Genomic DNA, 22,263 nt, shown 5'->3' with positions numbered 1-22,263 from the left:
CAAGTGAGCTGCATTATTGCAACTGAGGCATTTTTGTTTCAGGATTGTTTTATGCAAAGAGGACTACTACCCAGCTAATAACTCTGATAAGCACTGTCTGCAAAGTTCATGAATTCAACAAATTGTATTAGTACAATATTACCAAAAACTGCAACCACAAGCAAAAGTAGTTTCTTATTTGGAAAGAATTCTACATTACTTCATACATTTAAGGAAAACAAAGAAACAATTATTTTCATTTGTCCTCCATTTATATTGCAGAAATAGATACACTTAGAAGAGATACTGCAGATCACATTCCAATTGTATACTTGGAACAGCATAAACAGAAATAATCTCAAGTTCCATTTGTAAATCCAGGAAAACTTGCAGGAAAATACAGAGAAAAGAAGGTCTTCTGTTTTTCCCAAGATTTCAGAGAAGAACCTTGGCCAAGGCACTTAAAGTTTTCGTGAATTAATCTTGAAATATTCAACACCTTACCTCTGGCTCATTTACCAAAAGTTGATAGACTTTGACTCTGTATTCACCCTTCTTAAGGGCTCTTCCAAGTCTAATAGTTATCTAGAAGGCAAAGGGAGTATCTGTTAGAACTGATAGCAAAATCAGAATTTTATTTTGTAACACACTACTAAGACCAATGTAATGATTTCATCTAGTAAATTAACAAGAAGTGGTAAGTTTTGTTCTTAAATTTGTCTATGTTGTACCAATATATTACTAATGATTCAAAATAACTTCTGAATAACCTTATTGTCATCAGAAAATGACGAAAGTGTCTCATTCAGCCGAACGCTCTCAAACTCCTGATTACTGGCATAGACTCTGAAGACTTTGAAGTGAGAAGATGGAACTCCGACAAAAGGCTCCAAATGTTGCTTGAAGGCAGACAGTGTAATTCTTTTATCAACATGTACCATCAGCCCTAAGCAAAAATAAAGACAAAAATGGCATCAAACACTGCACTACCAAAACCACCAAGCACTCTAGTATATTATTGCCTTATATTCAGTTATCACTTGCAACGAAACTACTGAAAAGTCAGAATTATAGCTAATAGCCATGCTTACATTTTATCTAAGGATGTTACTGTAACCTTTAAGAGCTTTGCTGTATTTTAAGTGTTTATGGGCAGATACTCCTGGAACACACAGCAGTTCCAAACTGCCCTATTTTGCAGTGAAGCAGTGGAGCAAACTAGTAAGTACTCCATTCAGTAAGACAACAAATAGAGAGAAACAGATGGAGCATTTGCAGATAATCCCCCCACAGGTTTCCCCTGCCTCAGTGGAGAGACAGAAGTGCTTCTGAGGTGGGGCTGGCCAGCCACAGGCCACCCAACCTTTTTTTTTGTTTATCCTGGCTTTCAAGATCAAAAAATTTGGTTAATTCTGTGTTTTGGAAGGCCACAGGATATCGCAAGGCAAGCTCACATATAGATTAAGGGACTTTTTCATAGAATAATTTTGTAATTATGGAAAAGCCACTGTAGTAATATGAAATTCTGGAAAGTGAATAGTTTATCTTTAGAAATTGTGTTTCTTAATATACACAATTTGGACGACACTACAAACTACAGTATGATTATATAGTGTCATGGCTCATTAGCATAAAAAAATTCCTACTCAGAATATTTAACTGAACAAATAAATTATTTGAATTATAAAGCCGTTCATGCAGTTGTACTAAAAATACATAAAAAGCTTTCTCCTCAGAATAATAATTTATACAGTGTACTATGAAAGTGTCAAAATTACTGTAAACAAATAATTCCTGCATCCAACTAGTCATTCCAAAAAAAAGGGAAAAATTAAAGTAGTTCAAGGTTAGCCTCAAAGAAGTATCTTTCTAGAATAAAGGAGTAATTTTATTAAAATTTTCGTAGCTACAATTGAATTTATCTGTATTTTTAAAAATGAAAATGTTTTTTTCACAAAAATAGAAAAAAAAACAAAACCAAAAACAATCAGCAAAAAATATTTTACTCATTATTACATCAGGATTCCTGGATTGACAGGAAAACCTTTGTCTTCCGAAATATTTATATCTTGCTATTCTTTAGTTATTCTTCTGTTAAGTTATAAAAAATACACAGGTACTGACCACTGTTTAAGTGATTATCTTTATGAAAACTAATATACTACTTTGGCTCTTATTTGAACATCTTCATGTCAGCCATACACTTAATTTTACCTATGGTACTTCAGTGAAAAGCAAAGGTCCACTGAATTAAATGATCAATATTAAGTACATTTGAATGTTGTTTACAGTCAAATAACTAGGAGTTTTCAGGTTTGTTAATTTAAATGTTAACAGAATTACTGCTCTGTGAACCACAGTGAATAACTGCATTCTGAAACAGGTAAATCATCATCATCAGATGAAACTATTTTCCTTTCACTGGAAGACAGCTCAGCTTGCTCTCCAGAAAATGCCTTCAATACAAGAAAACAGATGTATCAAAGGTAGACTTTAATTTTCTTAAAAACAAAAAAGCAAGTCACTGTTCAAATATGAAATCACTCATTACAAGATCAAAATTAGGCTACATTTTTGCTGAACATGACACCATGTCCCATCTTTGCACTTCATAAGCTTTAATTTGACATATAATCAAGTTTTTCAATACTGTCATTAGACTTTTTAACTGAGCATATGAATTAAATAGTAATAAAAAGCTGTATTATTTTAAGGCACTTCAAAAAAGAATACATACATTTTTGCCCTTCTCCTGAACCTTCATCTGCAGTGTATGGTTCTGACTTAAAGTACACATATTGTGCTTCTCCTCTGCTCTTGCCACTTTCATCATATTCACTGTCTGTTCCAGAATCTTCTTCTGCTGTGTCCCACGTTTCTTTTTTCCCCTGATTTGCTTTTGATCGTCTACTACTTGTGATACTATGAGAATCAAGTCCATTAGCCAAGGGAAGTGGGGCATTGTCCACGTTGCATAAAGTATCACTGCTATGACTGGAGCTGAGGATGTCACTGTCCACTGAACTCGTACTCCTGTCATTATTTACATCTGAATCTGACCGTTCCTCAGACTGAAGATTTTCTGGATCGGAAATCTGAATCTGGTTTTCAAGATCTCTGTTTTCTGCTGATGCTGAAGAGTCTATTTCATTTAAAGGTGATTCAATGGTTTCAAAATCACTGGCTTCTGTGCTTTTGCTGCTGTCTCCATTATCCCCCTCCTGCTGTTGCTGCTGCAGCGACAAGCTTTTCAGCTTTTCAGTGCTTTCTTCCAGAATTGCCTCTACAGATTTCATATTACCTACAGGTCCTTTTATTCTTTCACAAGCTTCATCCAAGTTGCCTGAATCTCTGCTAGACTTCAGATAAACTGCTCGTCTAAACTGAGATCCAGGTGATTGCTCTGGTAATGAAACATACAGTCTGATTGTATTTGCATGACGATCCAAAAGTTTCCATAAATGAGAATCTGTATATGCCACATGACGATCTAAAGACTCTGAGCTTTCAATAAATACCTGAGCATAAAATAACAGTGTTTTATCATGTAGTGTTATTTTAAATAAAAGTGAAAATAACAACAGCAAACAGATAGGATTCAGCAGACATTTGAAATCATGTCACTAAGAAATATCACCTTTTATAAATAATTAAAATACATGTTTAGAAAGAGATAGGCTAGGGAGTCTGTCGTTTAATAATGATTTCACTTTTCCTTATTTTCATAACCATGTTAAGATTGGAGAGACTGTAAACAGAATGACCAGCTGTAGTAAACACTTGTATGTTCAGAAGTGTACCCTTCACCTGTACACTAACACTAGTTATGGTAGCAATGCCAACTACAGTTGGCAGTCTTTATTTTCTAGTATAGCATCATAAATAAGAAATCTTTAAGTGTATATGTGGATAAGCAACAGCGCAAATTAGAACACAAGGGAACAAATTTATGTTTTCCCTTTGTCAAAGGTCACTGTGTTGTAGTGACAATGTGAATGCGAAAGGGCTTGAAGGAATGAAGTAACAAGTCAATGCCATTGTTCATCTCAGCTACAAGGCATCGAAGCCTTCACTAATCTTCCTTCATTGAGGGTAGTGTGTTCTTGAGCTTAAATTTCACAGAGGATGTGCAAAATGCCCTAAAAGATGTGCTATTACTACTGTAGTAAAAAGGGCAATGCTACAGATGTCAAGTTACTGAAGTAGTAAGTTACTCTTTCTGAATGCATTATACAACTATTATTGAAAACATTTATTAGAAGTCTTTTGGAAAAACAATATTAATTTGGGTAGCAGGAATTTGTATAGTAAAAATTATTGAAATTAAGAAAAAAACCCACCCAAAAACTTGCTCTTAGTTTTGACATTTGTCTAAGAACTTCAATACTGAGAGTAGGCACAGCTGTTCAGAAGGTTTAGAAAACAAATTAGGTAGGTTTCATAGTAATATGCTGACCTTTGATACCTAAGAAGGGTTGACTTTTAAAAATCATCATCATAAGGTTAACCTCACCATCATTTGAATCACTGAGTATCAACCAGCTGTCTGATTTCAAATCTGCTCTAAATTCTTATGTACGCTTGGTTTCATATATAGCCTATTTTATTGGGGCCTGGCTCTGATGGAGTTCATTTTCTAAATTGCCTTTAAAGTCTACAAATACAGAAATAAACAATTTAAATTCCAGAGCATGTACCTTGTTGCTTCTAAAAAAGCCTTCAGCTTTCAGAGTCTTGCTGGAAACATTCAGAAGACGCAAGTCATTGTAGCAACGTTCTAACACTACCCGCATTGTTTCAGGAGGCAGATGTGTAGCCTAAAATAAGACATCAACAGTAAGGTAACAAGCACATTATATGTAATTTCAAATACTGGAACAAGTACTTAATTTTTTAAGGCTATTCATAGGGAAAGGAGAAGGTTTGTTTATGGACTTATAAATTGCAAAAGACAACGTTGGGGAAAACCTCCCAAACCTGTTCAGTCCCAGTTCCTTTCCTCCATCCTTTGATATGTAGCAAATGTTAGTTTTTCCAAAAGGTCAGTAGACTAAAGTGGCTTGGCTTTGCAGATAACTGTCAAATTGTTAATGACCAGTAATATAAGGAATCAGTTTTATTACTTGGAGTATGAAACAACTGAAGATTAAAAATATTCTGAAGCATCAAGTTCAGCACACTACCCACTTAGTCCTTAATGAGACTGAATTAAAATTACTGAAATCATGTTTCATAACAAATATTATGAAGTTACACCAACCACTCAACTATTTGACACAGAATTGACCAGGTAGAATGTCTGTCTTCTAATTCAAGTGGAGACAGTAACATCCTATGGTTTAAGACCATGTAAAAATCAATCTGCATCTTAATAACAAGTGGCTTCTGGAATGAAAGGAGGGTTTGTAGGGAGAACACAGACAGCTTTGGATATTAAATTTCAATGATTCAAGCCAGTGGGGGAAGTTACAAGTTGGTTCGGTTATATGGTAGCAGTTTAGTAGTTCTGCCACTGACTGGATACTCAGTGAGATGGCCCAAGTCAACCCTGAAGAACATGAACCCAACTATTCTACTTCCCTAAAAAACTCATTATCTGGTAAGCTAGTAAGTAATACGGCCAGACAGTGGCTAAGCTTGTGCAAAAGCCAGGGCAGAACTCTGGATGGAAGTAAGAAGCAGATTGCTGCTTTTAGCAGCAGTGAGCAGACAGACAAGCTCAACTGCAACAACAAACCTAATCCTACTGGACATGATATGCAGTATCAACTGCGAAAGGTGCAGGCTCTCATTTGAGATATTTAAATTATGGCACACTTCCACAGTCAGAACAAATGAAAACTCTGTAATACAAGTCTTTAATGACTGTAAATTACCTTTGAAATTAGCTGTTTAAATTCTGAAACTGTTTGATTCAAATAAGCTCGTACGCTTATTGGAGGAGCAACAGATTCAGTCTTTAGGTCAACTACGTGAACCTTCACCATGACCTCTGCAGGGAAGAGGAAAAAGAAAACAAAACCACATATATATATATAATATATATATATATATATATATATATATATATATATAAAAGAAAGAATTCAACAGGCAAAGAAAACACGTTTGTCTGATGTACTAATTAAGGCGTTGCATTAAATACATACAAACAGTAATGAATTTGAAAAGCAGTCCAATTTCAAAATTTGTCAGATCAAATTTAATGCCAAAGAGGCAAAAATGTTCCAAAGTTTGACAAATTTCAGTATACCTTAGAACTACTTAGATTAGAAACAAATTGGCAACACAGCACAGTATGTAGTTTTGAGTACTGACTTCATAAAATTTAGTACAACACAGTTTTTCTTCTTTCACAGATCATAATGAAGCTCTACGTTTTACAAGTTTTATTTTCATGCCATCATGCAATATACAATTTTAGTCTATCCTTGTCTGTATGTAATTACATGTCTTACCACCAGGTTTATAGCACTGGAAAATTTGGTCAGGTCGTCTTGTTTCCAACAGTAAGTCAAACATGTACGTTGATTTGACACCTCCAAGTAATAAACCCATTGGTGTATCCTCTTCCCCTTCATAAGATCGTTCCAAGTAGTCATGAAACTCATCGTATTTAACAAGACGACAGCAATCCAAAGGAACAGCCTCTTCTAAATCCATTAGCTAAATCATGCACACACAAAAAACACCAAAACATTTAGTAATGGTTTATATGGGAGTTTAGTTTTTCTGAGGTTATGGTGAGTCTAAAAGCTCTCACCGACTTTAAAATATGGGTATGTAACATCATACTGCCTATTAAAAGGGCAGGCTATATCAAACCAATCACAAATCACCTGATGGCTACTAACAGAAAACCCAGTCAGTAATGGCCAACAAGAATACCTCTTAAAAAAAATACAATAGCCCTCCCCAAACCAACCTCCAACAAAAATCCCTACAGCGAACCCCCTGCAAACACTCCCACAGCATTAGAGATTTAAAAACTGAAGATACACAACAGCAGGAAAAAATTACATCTAACAACTAAACTATTCTGTAGTGCATAGCATACCTTGTAAGCTATTTCCACAGCTTCCTTCAGTGTCCTGTCCTTATGAACCTCTAATTTGTTCTCCATCATTATTTGTTTTGCAGGATGCATGCAGAACAATTTAATCTATGAAATACAAGAGGAAGAAAAGTGATCATGAAGATATTTGCAAATATGTTTCATATTACAGTACATTTAAATTTACAACCCTATATTCAAACAACCTAATAAACAATACATCTTTATGTCAGCTATAGGACAGTTTCCTTTCAGCTAATTACACAACTGCAGACAGAAATGTCAAAGGCACAGCAGATAGCACTAATATGTACATGTGTATATCTGTATCTTTTTGCAAGCTAGGGTACAACATCTATAACTGGAACATCTTTAAATTGTAGGCAATGTCTAAACCCTTCAAAACAAAATGCACATAGGATTTTCACATTCATTGTTCCTTTTTCACATACAGAGTTACATATTTTGTAACCAGAGAACATTTTAATAAAACAATCACTTGATTCATAGGTAGACCAGCTGACTGTCATGCTTGTTAAGTCATGGATGTCATATTTTGTTTGTTACTCTTGAATTTATGGTTGGAAAAAGATTTCACTCTTTCTGCCAAATAAATATTTTAAATTAGTTTAAGAAACATCGCTTCACAAAGCAAAAGGTCACAGTATGAAAAGATTTAACAGTATGGAACACCTAACATACAGCATTATATACTCTGAAATTAATTTTGCTGAAATCAAGTGATGTCAGATTAACTATAGTTTTGTTTTGGTTTTAATCCAATTCAAATTCACATGGAAGATATGAAATCAACAAAAATCTCTGGTGAATAGCTCTAACAAATGCCTCCACTGTGTACAGGCTTCCAATAGGTATACAATTAATTTAAAAGAATTGTTAATACAAATACATTTATGACAAGAGTGTCCTTGTATTGCAGTAAAAAATTACTGTTTACTGTAGAAACATTCCTTACTAGAAATGCATTGTTACTTTATTCAGCAGAAATTCTAACCTTGCAAGTGTTGCGCTCAATTTCACGTTGCCTCTTTTCTTGTTCTTCCAATTCTCTCTCTTTCTGTACCAATTGTTTAATGTGCTCTGGATACTCATGAGCCTCAAGAAACTCTGCCAGTAAAAAAAAAGCAGTAGTTTTAAAAAATATCGTTAAGAGATTTTTTTCACAGTGAGCAACATCTTGGGAATTATGGGTATGTTTTATGTTTCCCTCTCTCTTCTCCACCCAAATTTCACAGTATACCATATCCCGTTCTCTTCTTCATGATTTAAATGAAACCAAAGTCAACCTTTTATTCCCCCTAATTATACATCAGCAACACAAGAAAATGCTATCAGCACAAGATTAATATTCTAGTAACAGTAAGGGAAGCTTTGCTGTTGTAAAGAAACACACTAAGACTGATGACTGTGATTGACCCTGTTTTTACAATAAAGGCAAATTCTGGTCTAGAAATTGAATTAGCTGATAATGAAAGTCACAAGATATCATCTATGTCGTGATAAAACAAATATTGCACTTAATACAGAGTAGTATAATTCATAAAATTTTGTTTCATAAAGAGAAACAAAACCAGAACATGCAATACCTCAAGTTTTTAAAAAAATCAACTTTCACAAATACAGTTGTCTTCCAATCCTGGTGCCACTCCTATTGCAAGGAATTGGGCAAACAATTTTTCAGATTGAAAAAAGGATTTGGCATGTTCAAGAAACCTCAAATAGCAGATTCAGTTTCTTTATTTGCTTGTTGAGGAATTAACAATCATAGCCCTTCAGGAAAATCTATTTCCAAAGACATCTCTTGACCCACACACTGTTTATGGCTGCTGTTTACTCTTAAACTTCATACAATCACTTCTTGTTCTGAATGAATACTGTTGTGTCAATCATTCAAGTACTGAAACAATATTGTTTTCTTGCTCGAAAGACTTACTATTTTATCAATTTGTTGATAAAAGGCTTTGTTTTAACAGTATCCTTCTTGTGTTGAATCCACTTCAGAACTATATAAAGCATCTACTTCAGATACTGTTACTTTAAAACCAAGTAACATTTTTATAACTGCACTGTGCCCTGTATCATATTTTCTCAGAAACAAAGAGAAGCCAGCAAAATCAATTTTGTGAAATACTTAGTTTTTCCCCTCATGATATCCTCAAAGAAAATACCATTGCTCAACCTTATGGAAAAAACAGTAGAAAAGTAAAAGAAAAAAAAAGGAGAAAAGTAGAAAATAACATGTCTGAAAGTACTCCATTTATGATGAAATAGATCGCTGCTAAAAATAAGTGTTTTGTGTTTATTAGGATGTTGAAATGAGATTACAAGTATAATAAGACACTTTTTAGAATGTATTGATATAGCAGTTGCAGTTCTACTTTTATTAATTTTAGGATTTTTAAAAAATAAAATTTAGTATAAGCTTAGGTTTTTTGGTTGGTATTCCAAAAAACATTAAAGCTTGTTTTACTCACTCTTGCACTGTTCATTTATTTTCTTATTCCTGCTAACAGCCATCCTCAATTTCTCATGGTAGAATTCAAAATTTTACCCCAAAAGAAGCAGTTAAAGGAAGCAGATGACTATTCCTCTACCTCCTAAAATATTTATAGCAGCAGAGTAAGTTAAACAAAATGTTATTTTCAAAGATCCTTTATTCCCTCCTCCAATGGACACATTAAAAGCTGGTGTGTTAGAAACTCTCCCAAGTATACAAGCCTTTCCTACACTTGCACGTTCTTTAAAAAGAATGAGTATGACCTAAAAGGAGCTACACAACGTAAGATGCCAAAGGTTTCAGCTGTGAGATTCTACTTTAAGTAATGCATAATTTCAGTTTACCAGTTAATACAATAAGCCCGGTTACCAAAATATTCTCCCTGCAAACAATAACTTTAAGAGTCTCGAGAACTTGAATCTATTCTTCGGGACACCCAATCTCTTGAGCATTTAATGGAAAAAGAATAAAAAAATAGGAGGAATGCAGAGGTATTAGAGGATTTTTAGATGCCTTTGAAAGTTATGTGGCTTATCTGCTCAAACTATAAGGAAAAATTATGCACTGACTGGATGTTTTTGTACACTTCAGGGCATTAAAGTTCTACCAATTGAACTATATACACCCCAAAAACTCTGAACAGTCTACACTGTTTGTCAGCCTAACTTCAACCAGGCTACGAACTGACAAAATTCCCCTTAGATAGGGCAGACTACTGAATTTTCCCTTTAAGAAAAAAATAAGTACAACTTTGATACTGCAAGCAAATTAACCTTTGGCTCATTACAACCAGTTAGAATATTAACAAAATACTTGATTGTTCCAGGCATACGACTGATGAGAGCAAGTGTGGCTAGCCACTGCTCTTCTAGTTTCCTTTCTACAGCTGTGCTTCTACAAAGGGATTAACAAGAAGGGGAAAATAGCAAACTAACATGTTTCTTCCTGTTAAAAAGTTCTATTCTATCCAACTTTCATTTACTACCGCATCATTTAGATATGTTCAGATTTTAAATGAGAAACAGTGTTTTCAATCAAATAATACAATATTATTTTAAAAAAATCTACTACAAGAAAAATCCTGGAAGTTTACAGTTATTAGCAAAATGAACAATCTAAGACCATATGAAATTAGCCAATACTTGAATGAAGCCAGACATCCCTGTTTTGAATCCAAATAGAATCTTAATTTTCCACTGTATCATATTTCAAAGATTAATCTATCTATTATCTATTACATGGGGTCAGGCATCCTCTAAGCCTTGATGAACTAAATCAGAGATGAGGGGAATAAAATACTGAAACAAAAGATTTGTTTCTGACTATATAACTTAGAGTATAACGTCTCACCTCCTAACTGAAACATAAACAATAAAAGCTGGTTATAAAGTGTAAACTTCATCATTATGAAGTTCTTACCTATTTTTAAGAAAATTTTTTTATTCCACTATCAATCATGACACTATATGGCATTACATTATTGTTTATTCAGTGTCACCCAATATATGTTTTTCATTTCCATAATATCCAAAATACTAAACAATTAGGAAATTTATTTTGTGATGACCTCCTAATGATCCATGAAGGTTTACTATAAAGAGTAATGAAAAGATATAGAAGAAGGCTTCCTACATGAAATTTACTTTAGTTTACCCTAGAAATACCAATACCACTACCATCACAAAAACAAGTACTCATCACATGTAAAATACCTCCTCACTCCAGAACAGAATCTTACCAGTTAAGAGCTATAAAACATACTTACTTGCATTTCTCATAGGATCTTTCAGTCTATATATCAGCATGTATGCATTTGTGGAGCTGGTGGAGAAAAGAATAGTTATCTAAATTTATCAGATAGGAGGACAATACTGACATCAAAAAATCATTTTTTTTGGGGGGTGGGTTTGTTTTGGGGGTTTTTTTTTGCTTTTTTTTTTTTATTGTTGGTGTTTTGTTTGGTGTTTTTTTTTTTTTTTTCCATATGGAGTTACATCATATAATCTTAGCAATACACTAACCAAAAAGGATTTTAAAAAAATAAATATCACATTACTTTAATGATCTGAAACAGCAGTCGGGATAGTTCTTACAACTACCTGAAGCATCTACTATTAATTTTAAGCACATTAATTTGTTTACACTAAACCACCATCAGAAAGAAAAGCAGTATTACAATACTACTAACCTAGCAAAAGCACTGGAATAATAGCCTCTGCTTCCAGAAGATCCACCATACGTTTTCTTAATATCTTCCTGAGTTATCTAACAGAAAATCAATTTAATGATTATTTGAGAATCTTGCACTATTTGAGATGCATTTATTCTCATTAGGAAAAATGGCATTACATAATTAACACACAATATTAGTAATTCTAATTTTTTAAAATATTCCTCCTTATTAGCTGTCTGCAAAAAAACCCACAACCTGTTTCAAAGTGACCTGCCTCTTTATTTTACAATGAATAAAAAGGGTTTTTTTCCTTAAAGTAGGAACTCCTTAGAAAAAAAATATCTAGGTCCCTGATTATTACAATAATGTTTATGGATACATGTAACTCCTGAAATGCATCAGCAGGACAGGTTTAATGGCACAATCTGGGTTATAATAGAACTATAAATACATTTCACTAAGAGACATGTACAGAAGGCAAAATTCTAAACCCAGCCTGGTCTGTACATGAATAAAGGCTTCTTTATGAACCATCCCTCAATCAGCATCAAGAAGAAACAATCCTCCCCTCCAACACACAAAAATGTACACATAGAGAAATCAAAGAATTCCTGGAAATCAGTTAAGCTAAGGAGTGAAACGTATATATATGGCAGGACACTGGGATGAGAAGATGAAACAAAGTAAAGGCTTTAAATACCTGCACATAAAGCCAGTTTCATTATATGCAAGTGAAAATCACATACAAAATAGAAACTTAACAATTCAACTATAGATGCACAAGGTAACTAAAAAACCCTATTTTTACCTTGCTAACATGCTGATCATTAAAGCTGTACCATTGGTCATCACTAAAAGATTTTATACAGGCATAATAATGGCCACCAGCAGCACTTCCTGAATGAACCATAACAGAAAAGAGCTCATACAATAAAGTACTCTGGGGAGAGAAAAGACAAGAGAAAGATGTGATATATATTAAGAAAAGGTAACCAAATGATAATTTAAAACAACAGATGTAAAATAATTATATAAACCCAAATACATAAATAGTTGTATGTTACAACACGGATCTGTATAACAGAAATGCATTACTGCAATAGACACAAAAATTCAGAGCTCCGATATGCCAAACGTTATACAGGAGTATGTAGTAACAGAAGTCAAGAGGAAATTCTACTTTCACTGGTGTCAAGAGAGAGAGAAAAGACCAAATGACTTAAAAAAATCATGGAAACTTTTCTGAACTGCCTTAATGTGTTACTGTTACTTCTTTTCCGTACAAGCTCTGAATTTGTGAATTCTTAAGTAGATAGGTATTAAACATACCTCCACACAAGAAACAAAAGTAATGACCAACTTGCCTGCAGCTACAAACTTTAGGCTTATTTGCTATCACCCTTCTCTGCATTCTTGAAGATTGCTTTTTGCCCCTTAATGTATATTGCAAACCAGCAACACCCCATTCAATGCTTATCAGCACTCTGCATTAATTTTTTTCACACCACTTCCAAGTTTGCTGTCACAAACCTTTCTTTTCATACATAAAAGGATGGAAATAAAGGGCACTAACGACATACCTTCAGTGTTGTCTACACATTAAAAAATAGAACTGAACAATACTGACTTATACAAGTGTTACAAGAATTAAATATTTTTAGATTATATAGAGGAAATTGTCTGTAAATTATTAGCATATACTGCATCCGTTATTAAGATATCCAAACCAAAAAGCTATCAACAGGGCTTGACAGCTAGTTTGCCTGTTTGAACAAGTAGTATGAATTAATTGGCCAAAGCTATTGTCAATACTAGGACATAACATTTGCTTTACATGTATCTGTCGCTGTTCCAGTCAACTGACTATTAATTCCTTTCTTTTTTCCAGCTAATATTGACAGTGTTCAGAACATTTCTCAAAAAAACCCCTCAACTGGTTTAAGGTAAATGTAAACAGGGACAGAAGTGCAGATAAAATGCAAGTCAGCCTTTAAATATTTATGAAGGCAACAGTTACAGCCAAGAAGCTTCCTAACAAGTCTGAATAAAAGCTATGGGTCAAATTTCAGATGGGCTCACTGAATAATGACACATGAAGTACACTTTGCAGACATTATCATAAAACTCAAGATTTTTGATTAATTTTGTATTGCCAAGAAAACTCAATCAGATTTCTCAAAGATGTCTGCTAATCTTTATGTCCCACAGAAGGATGACTGCTATCCTAAATAGACTTGCTGCTCAATTCCTTTATATTAACGCAAAATGACTGAATAAATATTTAACACTCAGACCCATGACCTCATCTATATGACCGTTTTTATAAGGACAAGAAATGGATGGCAGAGACTGATCAAAACTTTCCAATCTTCTACTAAGCGGCAAGATACTTTTGCAGCCAAAGCTGGTAGGCCATTGACAGTTGGCTTCAAAGGAAAACACTGCTCACAACACAAAACAGTCTACAATTTGAGGGTATGCTGCCAAAACAGGGCATCTGGGAATTCTCAGTTTGACAAGCTGGGAAGACCTTTATCCTCAATTCTCAGGTGACCTCTAAATCAGGTACATGCTTTCCTTTGCTGTAGTGTCAATTTTTGGAATTTGAATAAAAGGACATACTCCCACACCCTCATTCCATCCCCAATAAGAATTAATTATACTTTTATAATTTACATTTGTGGTGGGTTGACCCTGGCCAGCAATTAAGCATCCACTCAGTCACTCTTCCCCTTGAGTGGGATGGTGGAGAGAATCAGACAAGCAAAAGTGAGGAAACTTGTGGTTGGAAATAATGACAGTTTAACAAGTGAAGGAAATGGGGGGGGGGGGGGGGGAAGGTTATGCAAGGACCCAAAAAGGCATTGCTCATCACCTCCCACCAGGACACGAGTGCCCAGCCAGTCTCTGAGCAACAGCTACTTTGGAAATGTCACGCCTGGTGCATGACATTACACAGCAGGGAATGTGGCATGGAATATTCCTTTGGTCAATTTGCGTCAAACATCATGGCTATGTCCCCCTTCCAGCCTCTTGCCCACCCCTAGACCTTATTCATTACAGGGGCAGAATGAGAACTAGGAAGAAAATTTGGTGCTGTGCAACACTGTTGAACAAGAGTTAACACACTGGTGTGCTACCAACACTCTCTTAGTCACAAATCCAAAACAGAGCACCATACAGGCTGCTATGAAGAAAATTAAACTCCATCCCAACCAGTACATTTTATTTAAACATACCTTTTCATTGCCAGCTTTAGAAATTCTTTCTGCTGCACTATTGCTTTCAAGGCATATTCCTTCATCAACTCCATCATCATTAGAAAAATCATTGCTCATCTGATCACTGTGACAACTGCCTTCATTTTCAGCTCCACTATCAGTGCAGCTCTCAGTCTGAGGAGACTTCTTAAAAATAAGACATACATACTAATATTATACAACATTTGAAGTTACACGGAACAAGAAATAACAGTATGTTTGTGAAATGAAAAAAATCCAATCTGTAAAACAATGAAACTCCTCAAAAACCTAGAGACGTCTACAATTCAGCATTAGAACAGAATGTTGCTGTCAGTAATTGTCTTCAGTCCACCTCTTAAATCAATATTTTCTGGTCTTGCGTTCAAGGGAATGATAATTACCTTGTTTCATACCTGACAAGATTATATCTGTTACTAGCCTATTCCATTTACTAGTTAATTCAATTAAATACCTGGAAGTCTAATTAATATCAAATAACAAATCCTATTGTAACATGACCCTGTTAATCAGAACTGATTTGAGTGGGAGTATTTTCATCCAAAGATTTTTTTCCATTTCAACTCATTGGACAGCGTCAAGGTATTACACTAAGACTGATTAGTGTTCTATTAGCTTAAAAGCATGATGTCAACAGCACTATGAATGCAGTTCATTTAGTACAAGTCAGTATATCCATCTCTTACCCGATCCTCTTTCTTCTGGATAATTCTTTTGATTTTCTGACAGTTGTTAATTTTGTCTCAAGTTCTATTCTCCCAGATCAATCTTCATTCTCATTTAGCCCCTCCCCCAATAACACTTTGAAAGGTATCAAACTGCTTAAATGGTGTACTTCATAAAGCAAACGTTTGTACGAAGTCAGAAAAGCCTCTCCATATGCATATCAATGCAGTATTTCTCTTATACCACTATAAGCTAGCTAAGTGACATAATGTTTTCAGGAATGCAATTAGAGGAATAAATTGAGTCGTTAATGCAGAAGGCACATTAAATACTTTTTGCTGAATGTAATTGCACAGCATGAATTTTGGCCAAAACCAGAAGATGGAAGTGAAAAATAAAATTTTTAAAAATCTCATTTATACAGCATACACAACATAGTAAGTCAGAGGGAAGGCATTATCATTGATTTTTTCTGGACTAACTTCAGCATGCAGAGTTTCAGAACTTTACACCACCTCTTGTGACCAATACAGATTCAGACACAAGTTCAAGAAATATCTTTCTTTCTGGATTTGCAGTATATGTAGAATCCTTGGGACCTGTGCTTCTGAATCACTCATGTGAATATATATATGAAGTCAGAAACAGCTTCTTTATGGAAGCACGGAAACCCTGTAGTGATTAGAGAACATGCTTCCTTTTCAATATAGCACAAATCCACATGGACAAATTTTAAAAACGTCAAATGAAAACACTGCCATGGCTAAAGAACTCTTTATGTTAATTAACAATGTTGTTAAAATGGGTTTATTAGACTGATATTTTAATTTTCTTAAAGAGAAACTTCACAAAGTTAAAGACTTTTCTCTGAAACCAAACACTTTACCTCATCTTCAACATCAATGAAGACACTCATGTCTAACTCCTCAGGAAAAGTCATACGATCATTGAGCTTAATTCTGTGCATAGTGGTATAATCGAAGTCAAATCTCTTCAACTGTAATGTCAACAGATATGGAAAATGCAAGAACCGCAGACCCTAAATGAAGCAAAGAAAAGGTTATGCTACTGTTGTCAGGATTGGCATTTACCAAAAGCAATTTTCGCAAACGATTTGGACAGTCTTTACCTTCCTTGCATCACATTTCTTCTTACACCGTTCACAAAAATACTGATTGGGGCCATCAAGAATCTCAGGCTGAATGAAAGCATGCAGTGCTTCTTCCTAATAATAAAAAGATGGTACCTGATTTTTAAAGAATGTTTACTATGTAGGTAAAAATCAGAATGATAAATTTACAGTGAGATTGCACACACACATAAATTACTTCAACTAAATCTACTACCAAAGTTTGATTGACATAAACTTTGATATAGTCAGAAAAATATGAGAAACCAACTTTTCCACCCAGCTCAAGGTTAAACAAACCACAATTACTGCTAAGTGTATTTCATTCAGTATTTGATGAATCCAAATTGTCTTTTTTTTAATAAACATACAATATAAAATGACATTTATTCCTGTTATCTTGCACATCACATTTAGTCATGTCTGTTTAGTCAACTGCTGTGAAAACAAGCTTATAACACTGCTTTGACCCTGTTCTCCCACAATTTTGAGATGGTGGTCCTGCATTTCAAGCAGTTTTCCCCCAACAGATACCATCCAATAATTACTGTGGTAGGAAGGCAGGTAGAAGGAAAAAATGTTACTCAGTTCCTCAGTGCCCTGCTTAAAGACAGCCTTAGTCCCATTCTACAAAAGGACTTAGGAAACTACATTTCAAGATATTACTTTCAAGTGAAAGGTGAAGAAGGGATGAAGGGAGAATATTTGAGCTTCATTCCCAAGGGAGTGAGAATCAGGTATGGCCACCTCCAGTAAAGACAGAACTAGCTTCCTAGCATAAACTTTATGAGGGAACCGACCAATAACTGGAATTTTGTCCTGACAGCTGCTTAAAAGTTCTGTCACTAATAGTTAAATCCAGGAGTTTAATGATTTCTACTTTGTTCCTATCTATAGCAAACAATATTCAAAATACAACCAAGCTGATCATTAGTCTTCCCCCAACATAATTTGCAATAATGATATTGCACATAATTGCATATACTTGAGAGCAAACCAAGAATATTAAGATGGGCTCAGTGAAGAATTCTTCCCAGAGATTTTAGAAGTTAAAACCTTTAACTCAGTCAGCTTGCAAGCCAATAGGCTCTGGGTATCTGAACTCCAAGTGGAACCCAGAAATCCTCTGTTCACCTAAGGAGGTGAAAACAAATGCAACTTGCATTCACAGATGTTCAGTTTAAAGCAAAGAATATCAACAGAAAATGTTTTTTAAATCATTATCTCTTATGAAGGACTGCAGCTGTTCCCTGACATCTGAATAAGTAAGAAGGGGCTTAACTGGGCAGAGCAAACTCACCAATTGTGATGTGGCTGGCACAGAACTTAAGATTACTATCTGTGTTTGATAAATCACACTTTGGGAGGAAATTAAGGATATGCCAAGTTCTTCAAAAAACCTCCAACTCTTCCCTTCTCCCTTTCTTCTTTCTGAGAACTCAGGGAAGCAGCAAGAACCATAATAAAACAAATGTTTTACAAAATCTCTGTTGCTGTTCTAGGAGAAAGGACTTTTTAAAAAAGGAATGTATTCCAGGTGACCACTACTCACAAATTAAAAATGTGTCAAACTCAAGAGAACTGTACATGGAAGGCAATCATCTGACTTTACCATTTTTGCACCCAGCCAGAAAAGCCTTTCAATAGCCCTGAAATCACAGGCCTTAGAGACACTCTCTAGACATTTGAAAACACTTTAGAGTCTGAATTGATCTGCTGTCTACATATTTACTTCCTAAACATTACAGAGGCTGAGCTGCTTTTTTATTCAAGGGCAACAAATAGCTAAAGTTTAGTAAGATTATGCACTGAAATGTGAGGATCTCATTCTAAAATGTAGAAAAGAAGATTAAGCAAGTTAGAACCCTGCTTAAAAAGAAAACAGAAGAAACAATTACTGCATTTTGACTATTCTGTAAACTAGTTAAAGATTTAATATTCATCGCTATTTAAATGAAAGCGAAAAAGTTAATAACCAACACAGAAAACAGGAAATGTAGAAAACCTCACATAACCACAGAATTCTCTCTTATGAATCGAATGCCAGTTAAGACAGTGAAAATACATTTCAAGTGTAAGAAAAAAGTTGCAACTCGTGCATCAACACGAATATGAATAAATGGGGACATACAAATGATGGCACAGAAATGATTATGTAATGCTTACATAGACTCATGTGATGTGCAATTTAACAAGGAAACATAGATACATTTTTACATATGGAAAAAAGTGATGATCTTTCAGCCTCCCAAAAACTGAATGAAGTATTATTATATTACACTTGCAGTTTCACTTCTTACTACACACTGTGAGCTGTGCTTCAAAAAATCTGATTGAAAATCTTAAGAATTGAATTATTTTTGAGCTATATGAATATCCATGTATTTTTCAATCCCTGCGTAAGGGACATTGCTGTTCCTCAGCTTTATTCATTTGTGCCTCCTCCAGTTTTCTCCTATATAAACTTTATGCCAAAGTTAGTTCTGCTGATTAAGATGTTTCTTAATACAATTCCTATTCTAATGCAGTTCACCACTTTCTACTCTGACAGTTTACTCAGCAAAACTAGTGACAAAGCTTCTATGCTGCACAACCTATCACATGACATCCCCCATTTCTATGCAACTCTACTTTTTCAGTAAATGTTACCTTTGAAGTTATTTTTGCAGAGGTAACTACTATGTAGCCTTAGATCTACTAAGCTTTTCCAACATTCCCAACACACTTCAAAATACACCATAAATGACCAAGCAATAGATTAGTATGACAAAGGCTATTTAAAGTTTTTTATAGTTCACAGAATCAAAAGAACAATATAGGCTGAGATTTCTGGAGATCATCTGATCCTAACTCTGCTCAAAGCAGGTCTGACTTACAGCACATCGTTCAGGGTCTTCTCCAGCCAAATTCTGAGTATATGCAGTTTATAGTAGTCTGATTATGAGATTTATAACACTTAGCATACTAAAATGCCATGAGAAAAACAGTTCAAACTAATTTTTGTCTAGCTAAAGGTAGGCACTTTGGACACACACTTCTCCACAAAAATGCATTATGATACAGTCAATAGTTTTGACAGGTATCTTACTGCAGGAACTTGTAAACGTGGAGATTTGTTATACCTGTGAACAGGAGTAGTAGAACTTTTATGAAAAGTTACATAATAAATAGCAATTAGGCAAAACTCTTCTCAGAAAAAACCTAGAAACTAATTGCCATCTCAGATTTTCAGAACTCATCTAAGTTCTCCCATATCCAAAGAATACGCTTGACTGAAAATACAAGACCTTGTTACCAATCTAGCTTAAAAAAAGTAAACATCACATCATCCATATTCGAATTGTCTTTGACAGTTTTAGCTTGGCAAAGACACCACAAAATTCACACAGAAGCCCAAATTAATTTCTGCGCAAAAAAGGTCCACTTACATGCATACTTATATCCTCAAACGAAAAGCTAGCATACAAATATAGTGAAAACTAACAACACTTAACAAAACAGAACTGTACTTGCTATATCTCCAGAATACCCGTATTATTACTAGTCTTCTGGCATTACAAAGCAATTTCCACTGTCTTCTAGTAACATAATTTCAACTTGCCAGCTGGTTCTCCATTGCATCCTCTCTTCTTTCAACTGTTCTTCATCTTGCAAAATTTTTGTTTTGCAGTCAAAAAAATCTTTTTAACTTCTGTCTAATGCTGTTAAATTCAGGCATCTATACAAAAGATACTAGTACCTACAAAAATCAGTATGTGATCTTTGCTCCTGTTTACCTCCTCGAAATAAACTATATTTTTTTATGTCTTTCCACTGACCTCAAGGAAAGACTGATTCAGGTTTTTTTAAACCATGTCCTTGAACGCAGATAGCTTAAGTACTTTTTCAGAAACTATCTTGAGATACATACTGACAAGATCTCAGTGCCCCAGAACTGCCCTAATGAGTTTGTTGCTATGTAGTCTTACTACACAAACTTAGGGAATGGAGTGGGGAATTGGAAAAAAAAAGTTTCAAAATGCAAACCTTAAAAACATATTGCAGAATTTCAGAATTACTTCATATTAGGAAATTAAAAAAGCATAACATTATCCTTCCCAGTTCTTCAGTGTTCCCATGTATTTATAAGTAATACATATATATTTAGAGATAAATGCAACATTTCACATATCTACATTTTTTTGATAGTACACAATGTCGAACAGTGGGATAATACACTTTATGTGGCATTCTACAGATTAACCTTAGTTAAAGCTTGTACATCCATTCTCTCTTATTAGAAAGTAATGGAAAATCACTTACCTCTAACTAGAGTTCTTTGAAGGTAGTATCCTCCTTAGATCCCCTATCTTGGGTTGTGTCGCCTGCTGCAAGTTCCCTCAGGAGCTGACTAGCAAGGTCTAAAAAGTTTTACATTCCCTTCTATAAGCCCTATTAGCGCATGTGTGAAGTTTTGATCTCACTCATACCCTTTTACCTACGCCTACTAAATCACCTTCATCTATGGATCAATGGAGGATACTACCTTCAGAGAATTCCATTTAGAAACAGGCGATTTTTCCCTTCTCCAAAAGCAAGTATCCTCCATATCTCCCCACTGTTGAAGACTACAGAACTAAAAATTACATCTGCTATAGATAATACAAATGCAGGGAGGAGAATCAACTGAATATAATCAGAATATGAATTAAAAAGCTCAAAAATTGAAGCATCAATACAAACTGCAACCATGTAACTGTGTAACAAAAATCTTAAACTATTTTCCTCAATGTAGTAAATGCTGATTTACAGGAGCAATATCAAATACTACTGAAAGTAGTCTGATACTCAACTTCTTGATTGTTCAAGCTTTCTGTGTTTTTACAAATATACAAAGTCTTTTTTTTTTTTTAGCATTCCACTGTAGAGTTCTTTACTAAAGAAAAAAAAAAATTTCGATTTGAGACACATTTACAATGCATTGTTAAATGCGGAATACAACTACATGAACAGAATAGTTTTCATTACTTTAATAGATCAGAAAAATCTCATAATTAAATAAAAACTACAACAAAAAACTTTGGTTTAGGTAATATTTCTAGAAATTATTTTTAAAAGGTGAAAAGGGAATCCATCTACATAAAGTATCAGTCTGTATCAATACAGCTTCAATTGGCTGGACAGTTATAAAAAAATTTAATTCAGTCTTAAAAAGAATTCAAAGGACTTTACTGAGTCCTTTTTGTGAGATGAATGTCCCTCATCTTTACTACGTCTCAAGACTGGTATTTAAAGTATGAAGTGCTTTGAATTTACACTGTAGTTTAACTTAATTCTAACAATTCATAACAGAATTACTGTTAAGAATTACAGACTATTAGTGCTAAAAAATATTGCCAGCATACTAAATACAAAAGGAAAAATAATTTATGTATAATAAATAATCCCAGTAAGCCAATTACACAAGTGTCTGTTTGAAACAACCTTTACTGAAAGATTTGTTTG

The 22,263-nt window shown here is 34.4% G+C and overlaps 1 protein-coding gene across 3 annotated transcripts in view; it reads right to left on the bottom strand.

Moving 5' to 3' along the window:
• USP47 (ubiquitin specific peptidase 47) overlaps nt 1–22,263 on the bottom strand; it is a 56,770-nt gene that overhangs the window by 8,690 nt on the left and 25,817 nt on the right. For 2 of the 3 annotated variants that reach the window (XM_042784507.1, XM_042784508.1), the window contains exons 9-22: nt 16,780–16,875; nt 16,537–16,689; nt 14,964–15,131; nt 12,533–12,664; nt 11,740–11,816; nt 11,317–11,372; nt 8,049–8,161; nt 7,037–7,141; nt 6,438–6,645; nt 5,856–5,971; nt 4,677–4,796; nt 2,717–3,497; nt 750–925; nt 484–564 (exon numbers count right to left, since the gene is read on the bottom strand). In XM_042784507.1, the coding sequence (XP_042640441.1) occupies nt 484–564; nt 750–925; nt 2,717–3,497; nt 4,677–4,796; nt 5,856–5,971; nt 6,438–6,645; nt 7,037–7,141; nt 8,049–8,161; nt 11,317–11,372; nt 11,740–11,816; nt 12,533–12,664; nt 14,964–15,131; nt 16,537–16,689; nt 16,780–16,875 (2,382 nt within the window). The remainder of the gene's footprint in view (nt 1–483; nt 565–749; nt 926–2,716; nt 3,498–4,676; nt 4,797–5,855; nt 5,972–6,437; nt 6,646–7,036; nt 7,142–8,048; nt 8,162–11,316; nt 11,373–11,739; nt 11,817–12,532; nt 12,665–14,963; nt 15,132–16,536; nt 16,690–16,779; nt 16,876–22,263) is intronic. The other variant, XM_042784509.1, reaches the window with a different exon arrangement.

This window comes from Tyto alba, unplaced genomic scaffold (assembly GCF_018691265.1).
Source record: "Tyto alba isolate M040663 unplaced genomic scaffold, T.alba_DEE_v4.0 Super-Scaffold_8, whole genome shotgun sequence".
NCBI lineage: Eukaryota > Metazoa > Chordata > Aves > Strigiformes > Tytonidae > Tyto > Tyto alba.
Note: the sequence above shows the minus strand (reverse complement) of the source record. Positions and strands in the feature narration are given on the sequence as shown.